The sequence below is a fragment of the Talpa occidentalis genome, unplaced genomic scaffold (genome assembly GCF_014898055.3).
Source record: "Talpa occidentalis isolate TD23 unplaced genomic scaffold, MPIMG_talOcc4v2.1 talOcc4.3, whole genome shotgun sequence".
Classification (NCBI taxonomy): domain Eukaryota; kingdom Metazoa; phylum Chordata; class Mammalia; order Eulipotyphla; family Talpidae; genus Talpa; species Talpa occidentalis.
The window spans coordinates 105,744,687-105,763,869 of NW_023603184.1; the positions used below are offsets into that span (position 1 = coordinate 105,744,687).

At 41.1% G+C, this 19,183-nt stretch overlaps 1 protein-coding gene across 1 annotated transcript; it reads left to right on the forward strand.

Annotated features, from left to right (window-relative positions):
- The first annotated feature begins 228 nt into the window (after window positions 1–228).
- Window positions 229–2,323, forward strand: HOXD1 (homeobox D1). Its single transcript, XM_037523595.2, has 2 exons — window positions 229–856; window positions 1,217–2,323. Exons 1-2 carry the CDS (start codon window positions 229–231, stop codon window positions 1,549–1,551), a joined length of 963 nt encoding a protein of 320 aa, XP_037379492.1. The 3' UTR covers window positions 1,552–2,323.
- The last annotated feature ends 16,860 nt before the right edge of the window (window positions 2,324–19,183 follow it).

Here is a 19,183-nt window from a genome sequence, read left to right on the forward strand (position 1 = left end):
CGCGCCAGGCCGGCCCCGGGCCGTGCGGGGAGGGCGCCCATTGGCCGGCCGGCGCCACGTGGCCACCCCCGCCGCTATATTAGGCCACTATTTCCCTCCGGCTCGCTCGCCATGGCTCGGCGAGGGCAGCTCGGGCGGAGCGGGTAGGCCGAGCGGCGCAGAGCGCGGCGGTCCAGCCCGGCCCCGCACTCCGGCCCGGCCGGCGCGCCCCGGGGGTGGGCCGGGGCCATGAGCTCCTACCTGGAGTACGTGTCGTGCGGCGGCGGCGACGTGCTCAGCTTCGCGCCCAAGTTCTGCCGCGCCGACGCCCGGCCCGTGGCCCTGCAGCCCGCCTTCCCCCTGGGCAGCGGCGACGGCGCCTTCGTCGGGTCCCTGGCCCTGGCCGCCGCCCGCCCCGCGCCCTCGCCCCCGGCCGGCCCGGCGCCGCCGGCCGCGCCGCCCCCGCCCGCGTACGCGCCCTGCACCCTGGAGGGGGCCTACGAGCCGGGCGCCGCACCTGCCGCGCCGGGGGCCGCGGACTTCGGCTTCCTGGGGCCCGGGCCGGCCTACGACTTCCCGTGCGCGCTGGGGCGGCCGGCCGACGACGGGGGGGCGCACGTCCACTACGCCGCCTCGGCCGTCTTCTCGGGCGGCGGCTCCTTGCTCCTCAGCGGCCAGGTGGACTACGCGGCCTTCGGCGAGCCGGGCCCCTTCCCCGCGTGCCTCAAGGAGCCAGCCGACGGCCACGCCGGCGCCTTCCAGACCGCGTCCCCGGCCCCTGGCGCCTACCCCAAGTCCGCCTCGCCCGCCTCGGGCCTCCCGGCCGCCTTCAGCACGTTTGAGTGGATGAAAGTGAAGAGGAACGCCCCGAAGAAAAGTAAGTGTGTGCGCTGCAGACGCGGGCACCGGGCTTGGGGACGGAGGCTGCCTCGTGGCTTGGAGCCGGGAGCGCGTCGCGGCTTCCTTCGTGACCGCGGGCTGGGGCTTGGGGCGCAAACGCGCGCCGGGGCGTTTGGAAGTTCCAGCGACGTGCCCCGAATACACGTTCGGGAATGCCAGACATCGAGGAGGACGGGTCTCTGTGTGGGGCGTTCCTCCTGGCATCCCTGTGCTCACGGAGACCCGGGAGGGCTGCGCGCGAGGGTTCTGTAGCCCTCCCCACCCCCCGTTTGCCAGCCTCTGCCATCTGTCTCTCGGGTTCCTCCCGCCCCTCTGACACCCTGCCTTCACGTTGCAGGCAAACTGGCCGAGTACGGAGCTGCTAGCCCTTCCAGCGCCATCCGCACGAATTTCAGCACCAAGCAACTGACAGAACTGGAGAAGGAGTTTCATTTCAATAAGTACTTAACTCGAGCCCGACGCATAGAGATCGCCAACTCCTTGCAGCTGAATGACACCCAAGTCAAAATCTGGTTCCAGAACCGCAGGATGAAACAGAAGAAAAGGGAACGAGAAGGGCTTCTGCCCTCGGCCACCCCCGTGGCGTCCCTCCAGATTCCCCTCTCAGGAACAAACCCCACCACGCCTGGCAAGAACCAGGGGAGCCCTTCTCAGGTCCAAGAGCCTTCGTGAGGTTTACTCTAAGGGCTGAGGAACCTTGGCCTGCCAGAAGTCATAGGCCTTTTCACCCCTCTCTAGACTTCCTAGCTCATTTTCAGATGGAGGTGGGCAGGGACAGAAATTAATAGAGGTTTCACTTAGTTGGCTTCTGAGTGCTAGGCTGTGGGTGTACAGATATTAATTTGAAATCTCTTAAGCCACTCATTTGTGCATTACTTTTGTCTTACCAGGGAAAAGGTGCCCAGCTGCCCAGCCCAGCTGCCCAGCCCAGCCCTGCTGCTATGTTGCCTAACTTAGTCATATGCAATTCTTGGGTGTAGACTGGCAAAGAATTAGTTGCTGAGCTCTGCCAAATCCCTGATGTTCTCAGAGGAACGTCTACCCAAAGTTTTTGTGGTATTTTAAAGGATAAGGCTACATGTATTCAGCTTTTTGAGATGACCAGAGCTAGTTTTGGCCTCTTTGATGTAACTAAGCTGCTTAAATGGTGATCTTCACATTTGCACTCATTTTTTTTTTCTTAAGCAGTTTCTACCTCTCCATGTGCCTGAGTGAAGATACAATTGCTGTTTAGTTAATTAAGAGCTATACAAATCCACAGGGTGGGTAAAGATTAGAACCTGAACTACACCTTGACACCAGTTACTCAAACTTGAATGTAAATATATACAGTATGTATATTTTTAAAAAGGTTTGCTTGTAATGTACTTATATATGACATTTAATGTCCTGGCATGTAAAGGGTTTGAACTTTTTTTGTAATAAAAATTACAGAATCTGCTACTCTCAGCTTTACCTTATACTCCTTTCATTTTGATTATGTTTTTTTGAAGCTAATTCAGTTTCTTCTATTTGGAATTTCTAAATTCTATGGTGGGAATTTGTTTAGGTTGATAGCTTTTTAAAATAACACTTCTAACAGGTTGTGTACACAAACAGATTAGGGACAAGTATCTGAATAATTTAAGGAGGAAAAAAACCCAACTCTGAAAAATACCCAACTAACTAAGGAAGCGTGTACTTGCCTTAAGTGCCCTAGATAGAGGTCAAATCTGTGGACTGCACATTAAGTCAAAGGAGAGGTCTCCGCTGTGGGAATGTTCTATAGTCCAGGAGATACTGAGAGAAATTTCCTTGTTCTTTTGTCTTCTCCCAAAAGGAAGATACTGCGACATGAAGAGTTCTTTATGTGATTAGTGGCTCTGGGAAAGGCAGCTGCACATCAAAAATTTCTCAGAGACTGAATTCCCATTTCCAAAGTCAAGAACTAGAACTACAAATGAGGACCAGCAAGGCCCATAGTCCCTTCCTATGACCTAGACTGAGTTTCTGGCTTTGAAAGAGCTGCCACAAGCGGTTGAGCGCTGGGTTGCAAAGCTGCCGGCGACCTCTGAAGCGCTGGTTCGATCCCCGGCTGCTCCTCGGCCACCGAAGGAGGGTCCCACATGGCGCGCAGACCTCTCCTGCCGCCCGCTGCTCCCCTCAGCAGTGTACTTCGGTCTTTCTGCCTGCTCTGCTCCCCGCTCTGGCTCTGGTGAATTCTCTCACCCTCCCGCGCTTCTGACTGTACCCAGTGCATGTATAAACAAAACGAAAAAAAAAAAAAAAAAAAGAAAGAGCTGCCACAGAGGTCCTCTTCTGTTTTTTTTTTTTAATGAAATATTTTCAAATTATTTATTTTGAGAAGTACAAGCACAAAATTTGAAAGTTGGCAAGAGGGTATGTGATGATAAACCTCTAACCTTATTTTTAGCTAGCCCGCTAGTTCCCAATCCTAAAGGTACCCATAGTTGGCCAGGCCTTTATGTGACCCTATAGATTTATTATTTGGAGAAAAAAATGCAACATTAATGCACAAAATTAAGTTAATGCACAAAATGGGACAATTGTCAGGGCAGTCATTTTCCTCCCTTTATAGCTGTATCTTCACATTCTCTGGATGATTGAACTGAAAGACTTAAGAAACCAGATAATCTAGATAAGGACCTCAGCTCTCTTTTAGCTAGATTTCTAGATTCTGTTGTAGTGCTTCAAGTCCAAAAATTCAGACATCCAACAATTGTGAAGGATTACTTTTCCTATAAAACAGGAATGTGATTAATTGTCTTTGAAGATTGAAATTGCACTTAAATTTCTGCTCTTTACACCCACAGTTTAACGGAATTGATGAAATAAAATTATCAGTGCTAACAAACTCAGTTGATGGTAGGGGGAAGATAGCAATTAAAAAGCTAGTCTGTCAACATTACTTGATGCAAGTCAGATCTTGTTTGAAACAACAGCCCCCTTCCCCCCCACCCCCCAGCTCTGTTGCTATTTGGGAGGACTTGTTCAATAGAGTTGTGGTCTGCTCCCTTAAAGCCAACTGCAGGCTTCTGCAGAGGTCTTTGATAAGACAATGTTTCCTTTTTGATAAGCATTGAAATGTACCCCTAAATAAACAAACAAAAGATACCAACACACTTGGTCATTTCCTTAATCTACCTTACTTTTCTCTGAGAAAATAAAGCTTTTCCTTCTGAAGCTACTACTAGCACTTAACAGCCCTGATGGATGTCTTTCCTGATGAAGGTGGCTATTTTGACATACGTATAATGCTGTTCTATGAATCAGGCCAATATTAGCTATTTTTTGACCAACCCCAGGGATCTTTAAAAGCTTTCTTAATGCAGATCTCTGTACAGCTATATTCAGTATTATGGAGGGAGTCCTGGCTGGAGATTGGGACAAACTAGGTGACCTCTGGAGGTCCCTTAACAAACATTTCAATGACTCCCGCATATTTCATTTTAGGCCTGTGATTGGGAAAAAAGTTCAGTTCTAAGAAAACAAATGTAGTCCTTAGGATCATAATGATACTGCACTTATATAGGAAAAGTTGATTGTAGATATTATCAAATACATTTGGTGAGTAGAGGTTCCTCACCCAAGCAGATGGCTTATAGGACATTCCCCTTCGCCTTATTCAGCGTCTTGTATTATGGTGAGACAGATCTTCTGCAAAGTATGATGGTTAACACAAAAACTGCTAAAACAATCCTATTTCTATTTTACAAGATTTCAAACTATGCTAATTTATCCACTAGCTATCCCTTACAAGAGTGAATACACAGTGAACAGTTCTGACTGTGGTATAATTGACTATTCAAAGTTCCTTTGTCTAATTTACAGAATGCCCAAGTATCTGGTTTTCTGGATCAGGATAGTTGGGAATGAGGAAGAAAAAAATAAAGCATTTAATAATATATAAAATGTCCATCACTTGAGCACTAGCAAATGATAGACTTGCTGATGTGAAAACCTAATGCAGTGTTACCTAGATCCTGGAAAGATTAACTGTATGTGATTTATTCTCCCTTAATCTTATATATGGTAAGGCCTAGGACCAAAAGAGATTATGTCTGATTATCATGTCATCAGAGCAGAGAAGCAGGCTCAGGAGAGTTGCATTAGGTCTGAAATTCTTAATTATTTCTTATGGCCAAAGAAATGCTCTGTATTTGCCGAATATTGAATTTGAAAACCTCAGGACCTAATCAGGTTCAGAGAGATGTTTAGTCTGACCGCAGATCTCTCAACAAGAAAAATGCCCATTGTTAAAACTTTATTTGTGGTTTTAAAGTGAAACCATACTGGACATACCTCACAAATAATGATAAATCTCCAGCTAACTAGAAATCAAGATTTTTATGGTTTTGACTTCTAGAGCATATTTCTGGGTCATGAATGAGATAGTTTATTCAATATCTCTTTTGCAACTGCTTCTGAAGTTATAAATATAGTATCAATAGAAACCTTTTAAATTCAATAATAAGCCAAGAGGAAAAAAATCTAAATTTGGTATGGATGGAAAGTTTATTATTTAGATTGTAAAGATTTAAACACTCTTCTACTTATATTATTCTTATTGATGTAATTTGGAAAGACATCCCATAAAGCAGTCATTTGGGTTTCTAAGAGGTAATAAAGCAGGTCAGTGGAAACTTTTAAGGCACTTCTATGGGGCTCTAAACTATTTAGAACATCCCATTCTTGGGGGTTGTGAAGAGCCTAAACCATAATCTGAGAGGACATCTTTAAGAAAAAAATCATAATTATGAAATTATTAGAAAACCTCTCAGGACCTGGAAGGACCCAGGTTAATGACTTTTAAGCTTCTTTGTGTTGAAAGTAAATCCACCTCTGTGCTTTCTTTGAAACTGTTGCTCCAGTCCCACTACCTAGTCACCGCCTATATAGTGATAGCAATGATTGCTTTTCTCCAACATTTTAGAGCTAGAATTATACTCTTTGCTCCTCTCTGAGTTCATCAAATAGAAACTACAGACAATGGCAGGTAGACTCTGTTCTCCTTTCTGGGCATCTCAATCCCATTCTGTTCTGGGCTACTGGCTGGTTGAATTATTTCATGGTCTTGGAATGGGGACTCTGTCTCATCCTAGAGGTACTTTTCTGTTGTGCTTTCTTCCCAATGATACAAATGAATGAGAAATACAGAGCTAGAGATAAACACAGCTACACTGTTAACTTTTAAGCATTTCCAGGAAAGATGGAAAGGAGAGTCTCTTAATAAATGGTGCTTTGAAAACTGGAAGGCCACATATAAATGAAAGAAGTTGGATCACACTCTAACTCCATACACAAAAATAAATCAAATAGATTAAAGATTTAGATGTAAGGGGCCTCCCTGGTGGCACAAGGGGTTAAGTCTCAGCAATATGAAGCAATCTGCTGCCACTGGAGCATAAATTCAATCCCCAGCCAGGGAGCTAACCCACATGACGCAGTAGACCTCTCCTTCTCACCTGCTGCTCCCCTCAGCAGTGTATTTCAGTCAATCCTGTTCTCCCCTCCAATCTGTTCTAGTGAATCCTCTCATGCCCCCCTGCACCTCTGGCCTATACCCCAGCTCTTGTATGCATAAATAAATAAATCTTAAAAAATTTATATGTCATTCCAAAGGGCACCTGCACCCCTATGTTTATAGCAGCACTCTTTACAGTAGCTAAGCTATGGAAGCAACACAAATGCCCAAAAATAGATGACTGGATCAAGAAGATGTGGTGCATATACACAATGGAATATTACTCAGCAATCAAAGAAGATAAACACATGCAGTTTGCAGCAACATGGATAGAGCTGGAAGGGATCATGCTCAGCGAAATAAATCAGGAATTTAGAAAACCTAAATAAGAGACCAGGAAAAAGACTAATCAATACAAAGTAAAAATCAAAATCAACAAGCAACTATAAACCAGAGACACACTATGGAGGGGCTGGAGGGAGGGACGGGGAAAGGAAGGACTAGAGTCAAAATAAGGAGGTGGTGCAATTGTATGGGGAATATAACCAAAATGAAAATGCATACATTGTGCAAAGATGAAAAAAGATGTAAGAATTATATAAAATAAAATATTTAAATAAAAAATAAATAAAACAAACAAACAAAAATTTAGATGTCAGGCCTGTAACAAAATATGTAGAAGAAAACCTTGGTGATATCTTCCATGACGTCATTATTTTAGGAAACCCAACCCCTACAGCAAGGTAAATAGAAACAAAAATAAATAATTGTGATGATCTCAAGTTAGAAAGATTTTGCATAGCAAAAAAATATAAATAAGAAAATTCAAAAGACAGCCTACTGAATAGGAGAAAATATTCACACAATATGTAACTGATAAGGGGCTAATATCCAAGGTATGTTATAAAGTACAAAATTCAACAATAGGAAAACAAATGGACCAATTAATACATGGGCAGCATATATGAACAGACCATTCATCAAAGAGGATATCCAGAAGACCATAGATATATGAAAAAATGGGGCCTTCCCTGTTGGCGCAGCAGCTGAGCGCTGGGCTGCAAGGCTGCCCGCGGCCTCTGCAGTGCTGGTTCATTCCCTGGCCACGGGAGGCTAGGGTCCCACAAAAAAAAAAAAAAAAAGTTCTTCATCACTTCCAATAAGAAAGATGCAGATCAAAGCCACCCCTGCGAGAACGGCACATATTAAATACTCCCACCAACAAGTCCTGGAGGGGATGCAGAGAAAGATGAGCCCTATTGCTCTGTTGGTGGGAATGTAAATTGAGACTGCAATTGTGGAAAGTGATTTGGATTCACCCTAAAAAAACTAAAAGTGAAAAAAAAAAAAAAAAACAACTAAAAGTGAAGTACCATATCACCCAGCAATCCATTCTTAGGTTTATAGCCAAAAAACATGAAACCATCAATGCAAAAAATTGTATGCTCTACAACACTTATTGCAGCATTATTTACAGTAGCAAGGATGTGGGAGCAGCCTATATGTCCATTAACAAATGATTAGACCCAGAAGATGTGGTATGTCCACATATGGAGTACTATTCAGCAATAAGGATCGATGAAATGTTGCCATTTACTGCAAAATGAGAGTATGAGGGAATAATGTGTAATGAAGCAAGTCAGAATGACAAAAATAAATGCTGGACATTTACACAATGGAGATTTGACAAAGTAAAATATTTACAAAAGCTAGTGGACATTAATAAACTCAGTGAGGGCTCTGGGGTTGAGAGGGAGGGTGAGGAAGATAAGGACAAGGGGATGGAAGGGAAAAAAGAGAGACTTCTCAAATGTGTGTCAGTGTATCCCCTTCGAGTTCAGATTCTAAATCTCCTGTCCTTAATTCCATACTTCATAGTTGACAACTTTCAGAATAGGGGCATAATTCTGAATTTCTCTTTCTTTAAGATACTCGGGAGTCCAAAGGAAATGCTCTGTTCTGTTGAAGAAAAGCAATGTGAATAGCCAACTAGTTCTTCCTTTCTGTGAGTCACCAAGTTCTGCCAGTTTTTCCTTCAAAATGTTTCATGCCTTTCTTCCTTCTCCAGTGGTTCAGACTTTCTCATCTCTCATTCAGCTATGCAATGACTCACTTATTGGTCTTCCTGCCAGTCAATCATTTTATTTTATTTTATTTTAAAGATTTATTTATTTGTGAATACAAGAACTGGGGTGCAGGCCAGGGATGTGGGGGTACAGGAGTAAGAGGATTCACCAGAGACAGAGTGTGGAGCAGAACAGGTGGATCTGCTGAAATACACTGCTGAGGGGAACAGCGTGTGAGACAGCTCCTTGTAGTTTAGCTCCCTGGCAGGGAATTGAACTCTTGCCGTAGTGGCTGACAATAGCTTGATAGTGCTGAGACCTTAATCCCTGACTGGGGAGGCCCCCCAGTCAATCCATTTTAAAGTCTTGTCTTTTTCATGTTGTTCCACTTTAAATCCTTGGTTGCCAGTGGGAGAAACCCAAGCGTTCTTAGGTTGAGATTCAGGTCCCCCAACATCTGTATCCATCCATGTTCATCTCATTATCACTGATTGATATAAAAACTTCACCCTTGTTATTGTGATTTATTTAATTTTTTCACCAAAGAAATTTATGCTTTTCAGCCTGGAATCCTTTACTCATGCCTCTCATAAAAATCTCCTACTTTCTCTCTGCCAGTTTGGCATAGCTCTGTTCTTACCACTTCTGTGAGATATTTTTTCACTGGATAAATTTAAAACTATCTCCTCTGAGCTTCTATAGCAATTATTGTTCATATTACTCCTCCGCACCTAACAATTACCTGCCATGTTATGAAATCTCTCTGTCTCTTTCTCTTTCCCACCTCCTATGGCTCCTCACCACTCTCTCCTTCTTTCCCTTCCTTCATTAGTTCTCTCTCCAAGGGTAGATATTTTATCTTTCATGAACCCCTTATACACAAAAGTGATCCTATACTATTTGTTGAATGTTGGATATAGTTTTTATTAGGTGAAAGAGTACAGTACTATCATGAGACAACTCTCTTCTACCAGGTGAAGAACACTGTAATGACCTATTTGCCTCCATCCTTTATATTTTATTAGAGTAGAAAATAAGCTATTCTTGACCACACAATAAAATATAAATAGGAGATAGAAGAAGGAGAGCTGTTGGATTCCCTCCTGTGCTTCAAAGCGCATTCTTTTTTTTTCCACAATTTCATCATATATTTTATTTTTTATAATAAATTTTATTTTTATATTCCCCATACAATTGCAACCCCCTTATTTTGACCCAATCCCTCCCCACCCTGCCCCCCACCTCCCATAGAGTGTCTCTGGTTTATAGTTGTTTGTTGATTTTGATATTTTCTTTCTTATAGTTATTCTTTTTCCTGGTCTCTTATTTAAGTTTTCTAGATTCCTGCTATGAGTGAGACCATCCGGTATTTTTCTTTTTCTTTCTGGCTTATTTCACTGAGCATGATCCCTTCTAGCTCCTTCCATGTTGCTGCAAATTGCATGTGTTTATCTTTTTTGAATGCTGAGTAATATTCCATTGTGTATATATACCACATCTTCTTGATCCAGTCATCTATTTTTGAGCATTTTGGTTGTTTCCAAAGCTTAGCTATTGTAAACAGTGCTGCTATAAACATAGGGGTGCAGGTGCTCTTTGGAATTGATGTTTCTGTGTCCTTTGGGTAAATACCTAGAAGTGGAATTGCTGGATCATATGGAAGCTCTATGTTTAGTAGGTCAAGAAATCTCCACACAGCTCTCCATAGTGGTTGGACCAGTTTGCACTCCCACCAACAGTGCAGGAGAGTTCCTTTTTCTCCACAACCTCGCCAACATTTGTTGTTGCTAGTTTTTTTAATATGTGCCATTCTCACTGGTGTAAGATGGCATCTCATGGTAGTTTTGATTTGCATTTCCCTGATGACAAGTGATGTTGAACATTTTTTCATATGCCTGTTGCCATTTGCATTTCCTCTTCAGAGAAGTTTCTTTTTAGCTCTTCTGCCCATTTTTTGACTGGATTATTTTCTTTGTTTTTGTTGAGTTTCATCAGCTCTTTGTAGATTTTTGTGATCAGTCCTTTACCATTAGTGTTGTGTGCAAAAGTGTTTTCCCAGTTGGTGGGGTTTCTCTTTGTTTTTGTTATTGTCTCTTTTGCTGTGCAGAAGCTCTTTAATTTGATGTAGTCCCAACTATTTATCTTTGCCTTCACTATCACTGCTTTGCGTGATGTGTCTGTAAAGATGTCTTTGATGTGCATATCACGTAGTGTTTGGCCTATATTTCCTTCTACGTATTTTATGGTTTCAGGTCTTATGTCTAGTTCTTTAATCCATTTTGAGTTGGTTTTTATGTATGGTATGATGTAGTAGTCAAGCCTCATTCTTTTGCATGTAGTGACCCAGTTTTCCCAGCACCATTTATTGAACAAACTTTCTTTGCTCCAATGCATATTAGGTCAAAGATTAGTTGACCATAAATCTGTGGGTTTATTTCTGGATTTTCTATTCGATTCCATTGGTCTGTGTGTCTGTTCTTGTTCCAATACCATGCAGTTTTGATGATTATGGCTTTGTAGTATAGTTTGAAGTCTGGGAGTGCAAAGCACATTCTTTTGATTGAATGTATTTTAAACCAATAAGGAGTGTGAATTTTATCTAAAATGATCCATTATAATTTATAATGCACTTTGGCTATTGTTTGAAGCTTTTTAGTATATTACATTTGTTACTTGCTATAGTCACATGAGTATCTTATGGAAACAGAACTTTGTTAAAACCAAGCAAGGTCTGGAGTGAGATTTCTCAAGAGTGATCTGGAGACAAATGTAGTGCGTATAAGAACATTCCTTAGAGCATGAAAAGCAACTCCTGAGCCAGGCGACTCAGTGTCACTGAGCTCTAAATTTCTCCCTTAAAAATGGGAATAATAATGTCCCTACTTAATTAATTTGTGAAGATGAATATACATACTGTTTAGCCTGTCTGAGGCTTAATAAACATTTGCTAACTATTAAGTCAGGATGGTTTATGAGAGCTGTAATAGGTAGCTAGGATGGAAAGAAATGACTAAGGGAGCAAAATATTTATATATAAAACAAATATTTATTGAGCTCCCAGGTGTCAGGCACCGACTTTACAAATAGAATTGAAGAGACAATGAAAAAAGAATGAGAATTGTAGAGAATCAGGTTGGAGAAAATAAGTAAAAGTCAATGCATTATTGATAAAATGAACAAATATTGATAGTACAGGATAGCAGAGGAAAGTAAAATGGCAGTCAGTGATACTTGATGAGAGTAATGGCTGAGCACTCACTAAATTAAACAGGAGTCCAAGACCTTAGAAGAAGCCAGGAGAAAATAAAAGAAGAAAGAGACATGATACTTTTAAACATTGCTTCCAATTTACTGGATCATTCCAATTTACTGGATCATTTCAGAATACTGAAATCCATCACACTTCTGCTCCATCTTTTCCTCTCCAAAAGGACATGTGAATTCACATGCATGGTATTTTGAAGGTCAGGTGTCATAAATTAGAATGCAGTGATGATTTACATGCGTTTCCTACATTGTGGTGCCTCCCCAGGGTTGAATTTATCATCCTTAGAAATAGACACTCGGGTTATTGTAGTATGTTGACATCAAAGTTAAAGTAGGATCAACCACATTCTTGACTGTTGCTACAGAAAGAAGAAATTCCTCTCTCCACCTATTCTTGCAGCAGGGAATCATGAATTTCCTCAACTGTACATAAATCTGTAATTGTTTCCACTGTGGGTTTATGAAAATCTGCCCTTAAACTGAAAACAAAACAAAACAAAAAAAAAGTTTGCTGCTAAAAGGACACTTTGAGTTCTAATTAATGGCTAAAGGATAGTCCTGAGTAAATAGTACGTAATTTTTCGTAAATGCCAATGACTAGTTGACAAAAACATGTTGGTATTCAATTACTTATATGAGTGATCACTCTATTATATAAAATTGTTTATATTTCCTCTTATATTTGAAACCTGAGCTATGCTTCAAATTCATGAAGTGTGCTGGCTTCGCTATAGCAGGCGAGAAATTACTAGCTTATAAAAGATGCTAGAAAAGATAGATTCAATGTAAATAAATAAAATGAGTTCCAAAGGACAAATTAAAGCTATAATGTTTTTCTTTTAGACAAGGATATTATACTATTTGTCCTTAAAAACCTCCAATCAACGTTAAGAACAATTTAAATTTCCTTGGGTTAACCTGTCAAAAAGCCCAATTTATTCTTCTGTTTTCATTTCAAATAAAAGCCTACATGTATTCATAATAATCCATTTTTCTAGTAGCATATGGTTTCTTTGCAAACTTCAAAAACAGCTGTGTTTGTATTCTGAAGATGCTTCAGAATTTGTCAAATGGAGATGCTGTACAAGAACTTCCTAAGTCCACTTTTTGTGGAAGGTTTGTGATTTTTTGGCTTGGTACTTGGTTTGGAAAAAAATATATATTATAAGAAAATGTTAGAGGTTTCTTAATTGGTCACATGAAAAGACAAACTATTGTAAGTTCCATATTTTGCTACAACAGTGAGCTGAAAGAACCTCATTTTAAGAGATCAAAGACTAGGGGCCTCCTTGGTGGCACAGGGGTTAAGGTCTCAGCCCTGTTAAGCTATCCCCAGTCACTGCGACATCACCGTCAGTGTATTTTGGTAGATATGCCTGTTCTGCTCCCCTATCTGTCTCTGGTAAATCCTCTCACACTACCCCCTGCCCCACCTCTGGCCTACATCTCAGTTCTTGTATGCATGTATGCATAGATAAATAAAAATAAATCTCAAAAAAAGAAAAACGATCACAGACCAATAAAGGCATTGCTTTATGAATGTCCTCTCTTTAACTCAATATGCATCATCATAAAAGACAAAGAGTTATTGTAGTCTGTTGAGCTACTACCAGGTTATTTGAACAAAAGTTTCAGATTTTCCCATTTTAGTCATAAAAGTTATTCTGAATTCAGGTCAAATGGAGTTATCCTAAATCTTTCTTAATTAGGATTATGTAGTATCATGGGCACTTTTAAGAGAATTTAAAAGCACATTTGGGTTGCTAAAAAGATCCAATCTTTTAAATGTTTCATCCCTTTAATCTCAGAAAGCTCTTTTAAAGATTACTGTTTTATGAAGAAAAACAGTGATCAGACTGTTAGTTTCACCTGTTTATTTTGTTAAATTATATATATATTATATACATATTAATATTTATATTTCAAATAACATGCATTTATGAAAATGATTTCTGATTATTAAACTATCACCCCATGTGTTTACATACTACTCCTCTTATCTGTGTGTCTATTTAGAAAAAGATGTCAAGAAAAGTTGTTCAACTAATGTTAATGATGATTATTTTGATATAACAGGATTTTGTTCATTTTTTTCTCTGTAGTACTTTTCTATATTAAAATTTTAAAATAATGAACCATTAAATGTTGAGATAGTAAAATCTTTACTCTAAAACATATGAAAATGGAAAAAATGCATTCGGTAGCCACAATCTTTGCACTTATTTTTGCCAGTGGAATACCCCAGAGGAATTAGATAATGCATCTCATGTGCCAATTCCTGAATAATTAAATAAAAATGTCTGTAATATACATGGGTGTACACATGAGTTAGATAAATGATAGATAAGGTCTATCATTCATTTCTTCAGCAGGGAATTCAGCACTTGGGTGTCACATATGTTCAATTTTCATCCTACCAGTTGGAAACTAGCTCTGAATTGTGCTGATAAAAGCAGAATTCATGATTAGTAAAAGAATAAGAAGAGAATACCTTTTGTTTAAGTAAAATGGAGAACCAAGAAATATGGAAAACTCTATTTCTGGATATGGTATCTACATACTCCCCAAAGAAACTTTTAATATTGCTTTTAATATTAAAAAGCAAGTTTATAAAGATACAAGCAAACTTTTTGTAAGATTCTTAACAAGGCTTACATATTTCTAGAGAGTGACATCAGAATAATCTTTGGTATATTTCTTTCATTTCTGTGGTGGGAAGACATTCTAGGATGGTCTGTGAAGTAAACTCACAAAGAAACAGGTCTAGAAGGCTCCAGGAAGCAAGCTGAGGGTTAGATAACCACAATAAGGAGATACTAGTTCTTTTACCAGTTTTATTTTGAAGTTGGCTTATTTCATTACCAAGTTGGTCCTCTAAATATGTATGAGAAAACTTAAAAAGATGTATATCTTGGGTCTTCCTGGTGGCGCAGGCGGTTGAGGGAAGCACTGTGAAACTGTCCGCAGCCTCTGCAGTGCTGGTTCCATCCCCGCGGGCCTTGGAGCAACCCACATGGCAAGCAGACCTCTCCTGCCACTTCCGCTGCTCCCCTCAGCAGTGTATTTCAGTTAGTCTGCCTGTTCTGTTCCCCACTCTGTCTCTGGTGAATCCTCTCACCCTCCCACGCATCTGGCCTATACCCCGGTTCTTGTATAAATAAAATAAATCTTAAAAAACAAAAAGATGTATATCTTTTCTGACTGTAGTAGTTATCTTCCTTTGGCTAAAATTATTAAAATTCTGGGGATCATCAATGACATGGGTAACTACCCTTGTCTTGGTTGTTTTGCTTTGCCCAGTATCCTCCTTTGTCCCCAAATGGCCTTCACTTTTTCTGTGGGGTAGGAACAGGGGATTCTCATGCCCATGCTGATGAGGCCAACTCTGGGGTCTGTCCCTGGCTTACATTCATGGTACTGTTCCCAGCTGGCTACAGAGTCTCTGCTAAGCCTAGTTCCGTGACCCTCCTAGAGAGAACTAAAGTTAATCTTTTTCTCTTGTTTGATCTAGCACGATGGGGCCAAAGTTTGCCTTTCAGAACCCTGTGTGATGCACTGCCCTCAAGGAACTTATAAACTCACTAGTGAGGGAGATGAGACAAGTCCAAAAATAACATTAAGTGCCCTACAGGAGCTTCACATGCTTAGGACTGTGTCTACACAGCACAAAATGAAGTGGCCATCTGGTGTGCATCCAGTTGCTTTAACAAATTTGGCAGCCCATTGAATACTTAAGGCTTCAAAGTCAATCGTAAGATCTCCGGAGAAGGGAATTCCACAACTTTCGCTGGTAACTTGCAGTGGATTGATTCATCGACACTACGATGGAGAAGTAGAGTAGGCTTGTTCCCTCTCCATCTCTCTTGGTTCCAAAGAGATTTGTCAGCTTAAAGTGGAGATTTTGGACTAAATAATGACAGAAACCCCATTACCAATTGCTTCTTGCTTGTTTCTTAGTTTGATTCATGTTGATGCCTTCTAGTTCTAAGCCTCCTATGCTCCACACTGCTTGCTTTACATCTTTATTGCAGAATGATTGCCGCTCATTGCAATGATCTGCATCCGTGTGTATCTCCTCTGGGGCAGGAGCAGTAATAGACTCATTTTTCTGACTCAAGAATCTGTACCATATCCAATTTTACTATGTTTAATATTGTGCTGATTGTATAACAAAATTAATAAAGAGATTAAAATCATTGTCCATGTGCCTCACTCTGGTCTGTTGGAAGGTACTACCTCTCATGTCTGTGTTGAAATGATAAAGTAAGAGAAGTTTGTCTCTATGTCTTTTTTTTGGGGGGGGTTCTCTTTCTGCCCCTATTCTCTCTACTCATACCTTCCCAACAGTAGTGGATTAGTCCCCTCTAAGCACCAACTGGCAATATCCTGGGGTATAGGCCAGAGGTGTGTGTGTGGGGGGGTAAGAGGATTCACCAGAGACAGAGTGGGGAACAAAACAGGCAGACTGACTGAGATACACTGCTGAGGGAAGCAGCGGGTGAGTCAGGAGAGGTCTGCTGCGCCATGTGGGTAGCTCCCTGGCCAGCCACGGATCAAACTCATGCTGCAGAGGTTGTGTCTTAACCCCTTGCACTACAAGGGAGGCCCTGGCAATAAGCTATCTTTACCTGGTTACACGAATGGCCTCTAATGATGGTTTTTAGACTGTACACAAGAATTTAGATGTATTCTCTGCATGTATGCTGCAGTTCACAACCAATGTAAGTGACAAAATGAATATTAAAAAAAGGTATCCAGCCCTACATATACAAGATTTCTCTCAGAATGAGAGCTAACACTGCTTTAATGTGTTTTAAGTTTCAAGAGGCATGAGTGAGGCAGTGAGTGTGTTAAAAACCAAGATGACACAGAAAGCAGTGCTGTCAGTGGCTTAGAAGGGAAGAGTCAGAAGTCAATGAGGTCATTTAAGGATTCATTTCAACAGCCCTGATGAGAGATGGTGAAGGCTTGGGGCAATGAAGAAGACAGGAAAATATAAAACATACATTTTGGAGGAAAAACAGTTGGAGGGAGGAGTTAGTGATTGATGTAGAAGAGGAGAAACAAGACCAAAAATATACCTTACAGATCTAGGAATAGAAATGATCTTAAAAAATCATGGTAGGGCCTCCCTGGTGCCACAAGGGATTAAATCTCAGCACTATGAAGCTATCTGCAGCCACTACGGCATGTGTTCAATCCTTGGCCAGGGAGCTGACCCACATGGCGCAGCAGACCTCTCCTGTCTTGCCCGTTGCTTCCCTCAGCAGTGTGTTTCAGTTAATCCGTCTGTTCTGCTCCCCACTCTGGTGAATCCTCTCACCCTCCTGTACCTCTGACCTATACCCCAGCTCTTGTATGCATAAATGAATAAATATTTTTTTAAAAAAGCATGGAAAAACACACATACATTAAAATACACCATTTTACCCACTTTTTAAAATGTGCAAGTCATTGCAATATACTTCATGGCATGGAATATATTCGTACTGAACAGCAATCTCCACTATCCATCTCTAGGACTTTTTCATAATCCCAAACTGAAACTCTGCTCCCACTAAACACTGACTGCCCATTACCTCATCTCCTGAATTATTGATAACCACTATTCTTTTTTTGTCATTACTTCCTAAATTTTTTAAATTATTATTTTTTGTATTTTTTACATCATTGTTCATTTTTAAAAAATATTTATTTATTTATTAATACAAGAACCAGGATATAGACCAGATGCATGGGAGGGTGACAGGATTCACCAGAGACAGAGCAGGGAACAGACGAAATACACTGCTGAGGGGAGCAGTGGGAAAGACAGGAGAGGTCTGCTGCGCCATGTGGGACCCTCACCAGTGGCCGGGATGGAACCGGTGCTGCAGAGGCTGTGGACAGCTTCACAGCTCTGCGCTCAACCGCCTGCGCCACCTGGGGAGGCCCCATCATTGTTCATTTTTAAACAATATTTGCTTTCCCCCACCCCCTCAGGTGTAGTCCCCATAGAGTTTCCTTTACCACCACTATTCTTTTTGTCTCTATGAATTTGTCTTTTCTAGATATTTCACACAGTAGAATCATACAATATCCGTTCTTTCATGTCTGGCTTATTTTGACCAGCTTGTTTTCAAAATAGAAGTGATTTTACTGTCCCTCACTCCATTAGAAGTCATTTAAGATAAAATTGCATTTCAAAAATCACCCCCAATTATGTATGTGGTTAAATTAAAAAACATATGGGTCTTGTTTTTCTGACTACAAATTTCTGGATAATTGAGGTAAAACTTTTCTATTTTTGCATCTGGGCTGTGGGTGGGTGTGTAAAGCGGTTACTCTCACCTACTGGGTATCTTCCGTCCCTCAGGAGGCTTTCCAAACAGCCTAAATGCCTCATTTTTAGATAGCTCTCAAATTTCCTCCAGATTCAAATGTATCTGCCCATTCTCCTAGTCCCTTTGGTCTCTGTGTATGAGTGTGGATGATGACAAATGGCTGATATGCAATTCCGTAATTCAATTCCATACTTCTGTTTTGATCAAGGTTTTTTTTTTTTTTTTTTTTTTTTTAACTAGACCTCCAAGAGATAAGGTACACCTGGAAATTTCAGGAGAGCACAAGCTGATGAAGAAAGAGGTGAGACACATGTGTCCAGGGCAGAGATGGGGCTCTCTCCAACATCCTGGATAGAGGAACACCTTGTTGGCTGACAGTACCCATACACCCAGATAAAGGTGGAGGGTGCACTGTTGTGGCACGAAGCAGAGAGTGGAGGAAGAGGTTCTCATAGTACAGAAAGGTCATAGTACTAGAAAGGACCTTGGTGATTCCCCAGCCCAGTTCTGAGTGTGGGCCTAGAAATCAGAGGTCTGGTTCAGGCTGGCTCTAGTACTGTTTGACCTTGGGCAAGTTATTTGGGCTTTTCTGTGATTCAAATTCCTTATGAAGCATTAACCAAATGGTATCTACCTCACAGGGCTGCTATAGATCAAACAAAACAATGTACAAAAAGTATGTAAGATGAGTTTTAGGTATGTAAAAAACACTAAATATACATTAGCCATCCATTTTACTCTTGAAAAAAACCAAGGCACAGAGATCCTGCACTGGCCACTCATATACAGTCAGGAGAACCAGGATAATTCGAGATTTACATGCTCATTAGCCGTCTGGGTTTCTTGAAACCAGGAGGAGGGGAGAAAACAAGGTTATAATCAAGACTCTGTCTAGGCCTGAGGGAAAAAACATAACTTGATGCCCAAAGCACCATTTTATTTTCCCATAATAGGAAGAAGGGAGGCAGAGCAAAGGAAGGAGGGTTTGCTTATGCTAGAGAGACTGCCAGTGATGCCCACCCCCTCCTCACTTACCCTGCCTGTCTCTCCATCATTTTTTTTCCTTTAGTAAAAGACTTTGGTTAAAGTATAAATGCCCCTCAAGAGGGGTTATGTATTAACCTCCTGTATTTAGTTATCCATTGCGGTGTAACAAATCACCCCAAGACTTAGTGGCTCAAAGC

What these genes read in the sequence shown, in the direction of transcription:
- HOXD1 (XM_037523595.2), top strand. Translation starts at nt 229, where the DNA reads ATGAGCTCCTACCTGGAGTACGTGTCGTGCGGCGGCGGCGACGTGCTC. An exon ending in GAGGAACGCCCCGAAGAAAA is followed by an intron (nt 857 to 1,216) that starts GTAAGTGTGTGC and finishes TTCACGTTGCAG; the next exon opens with GCAAACTGGCCGAGTACGGA.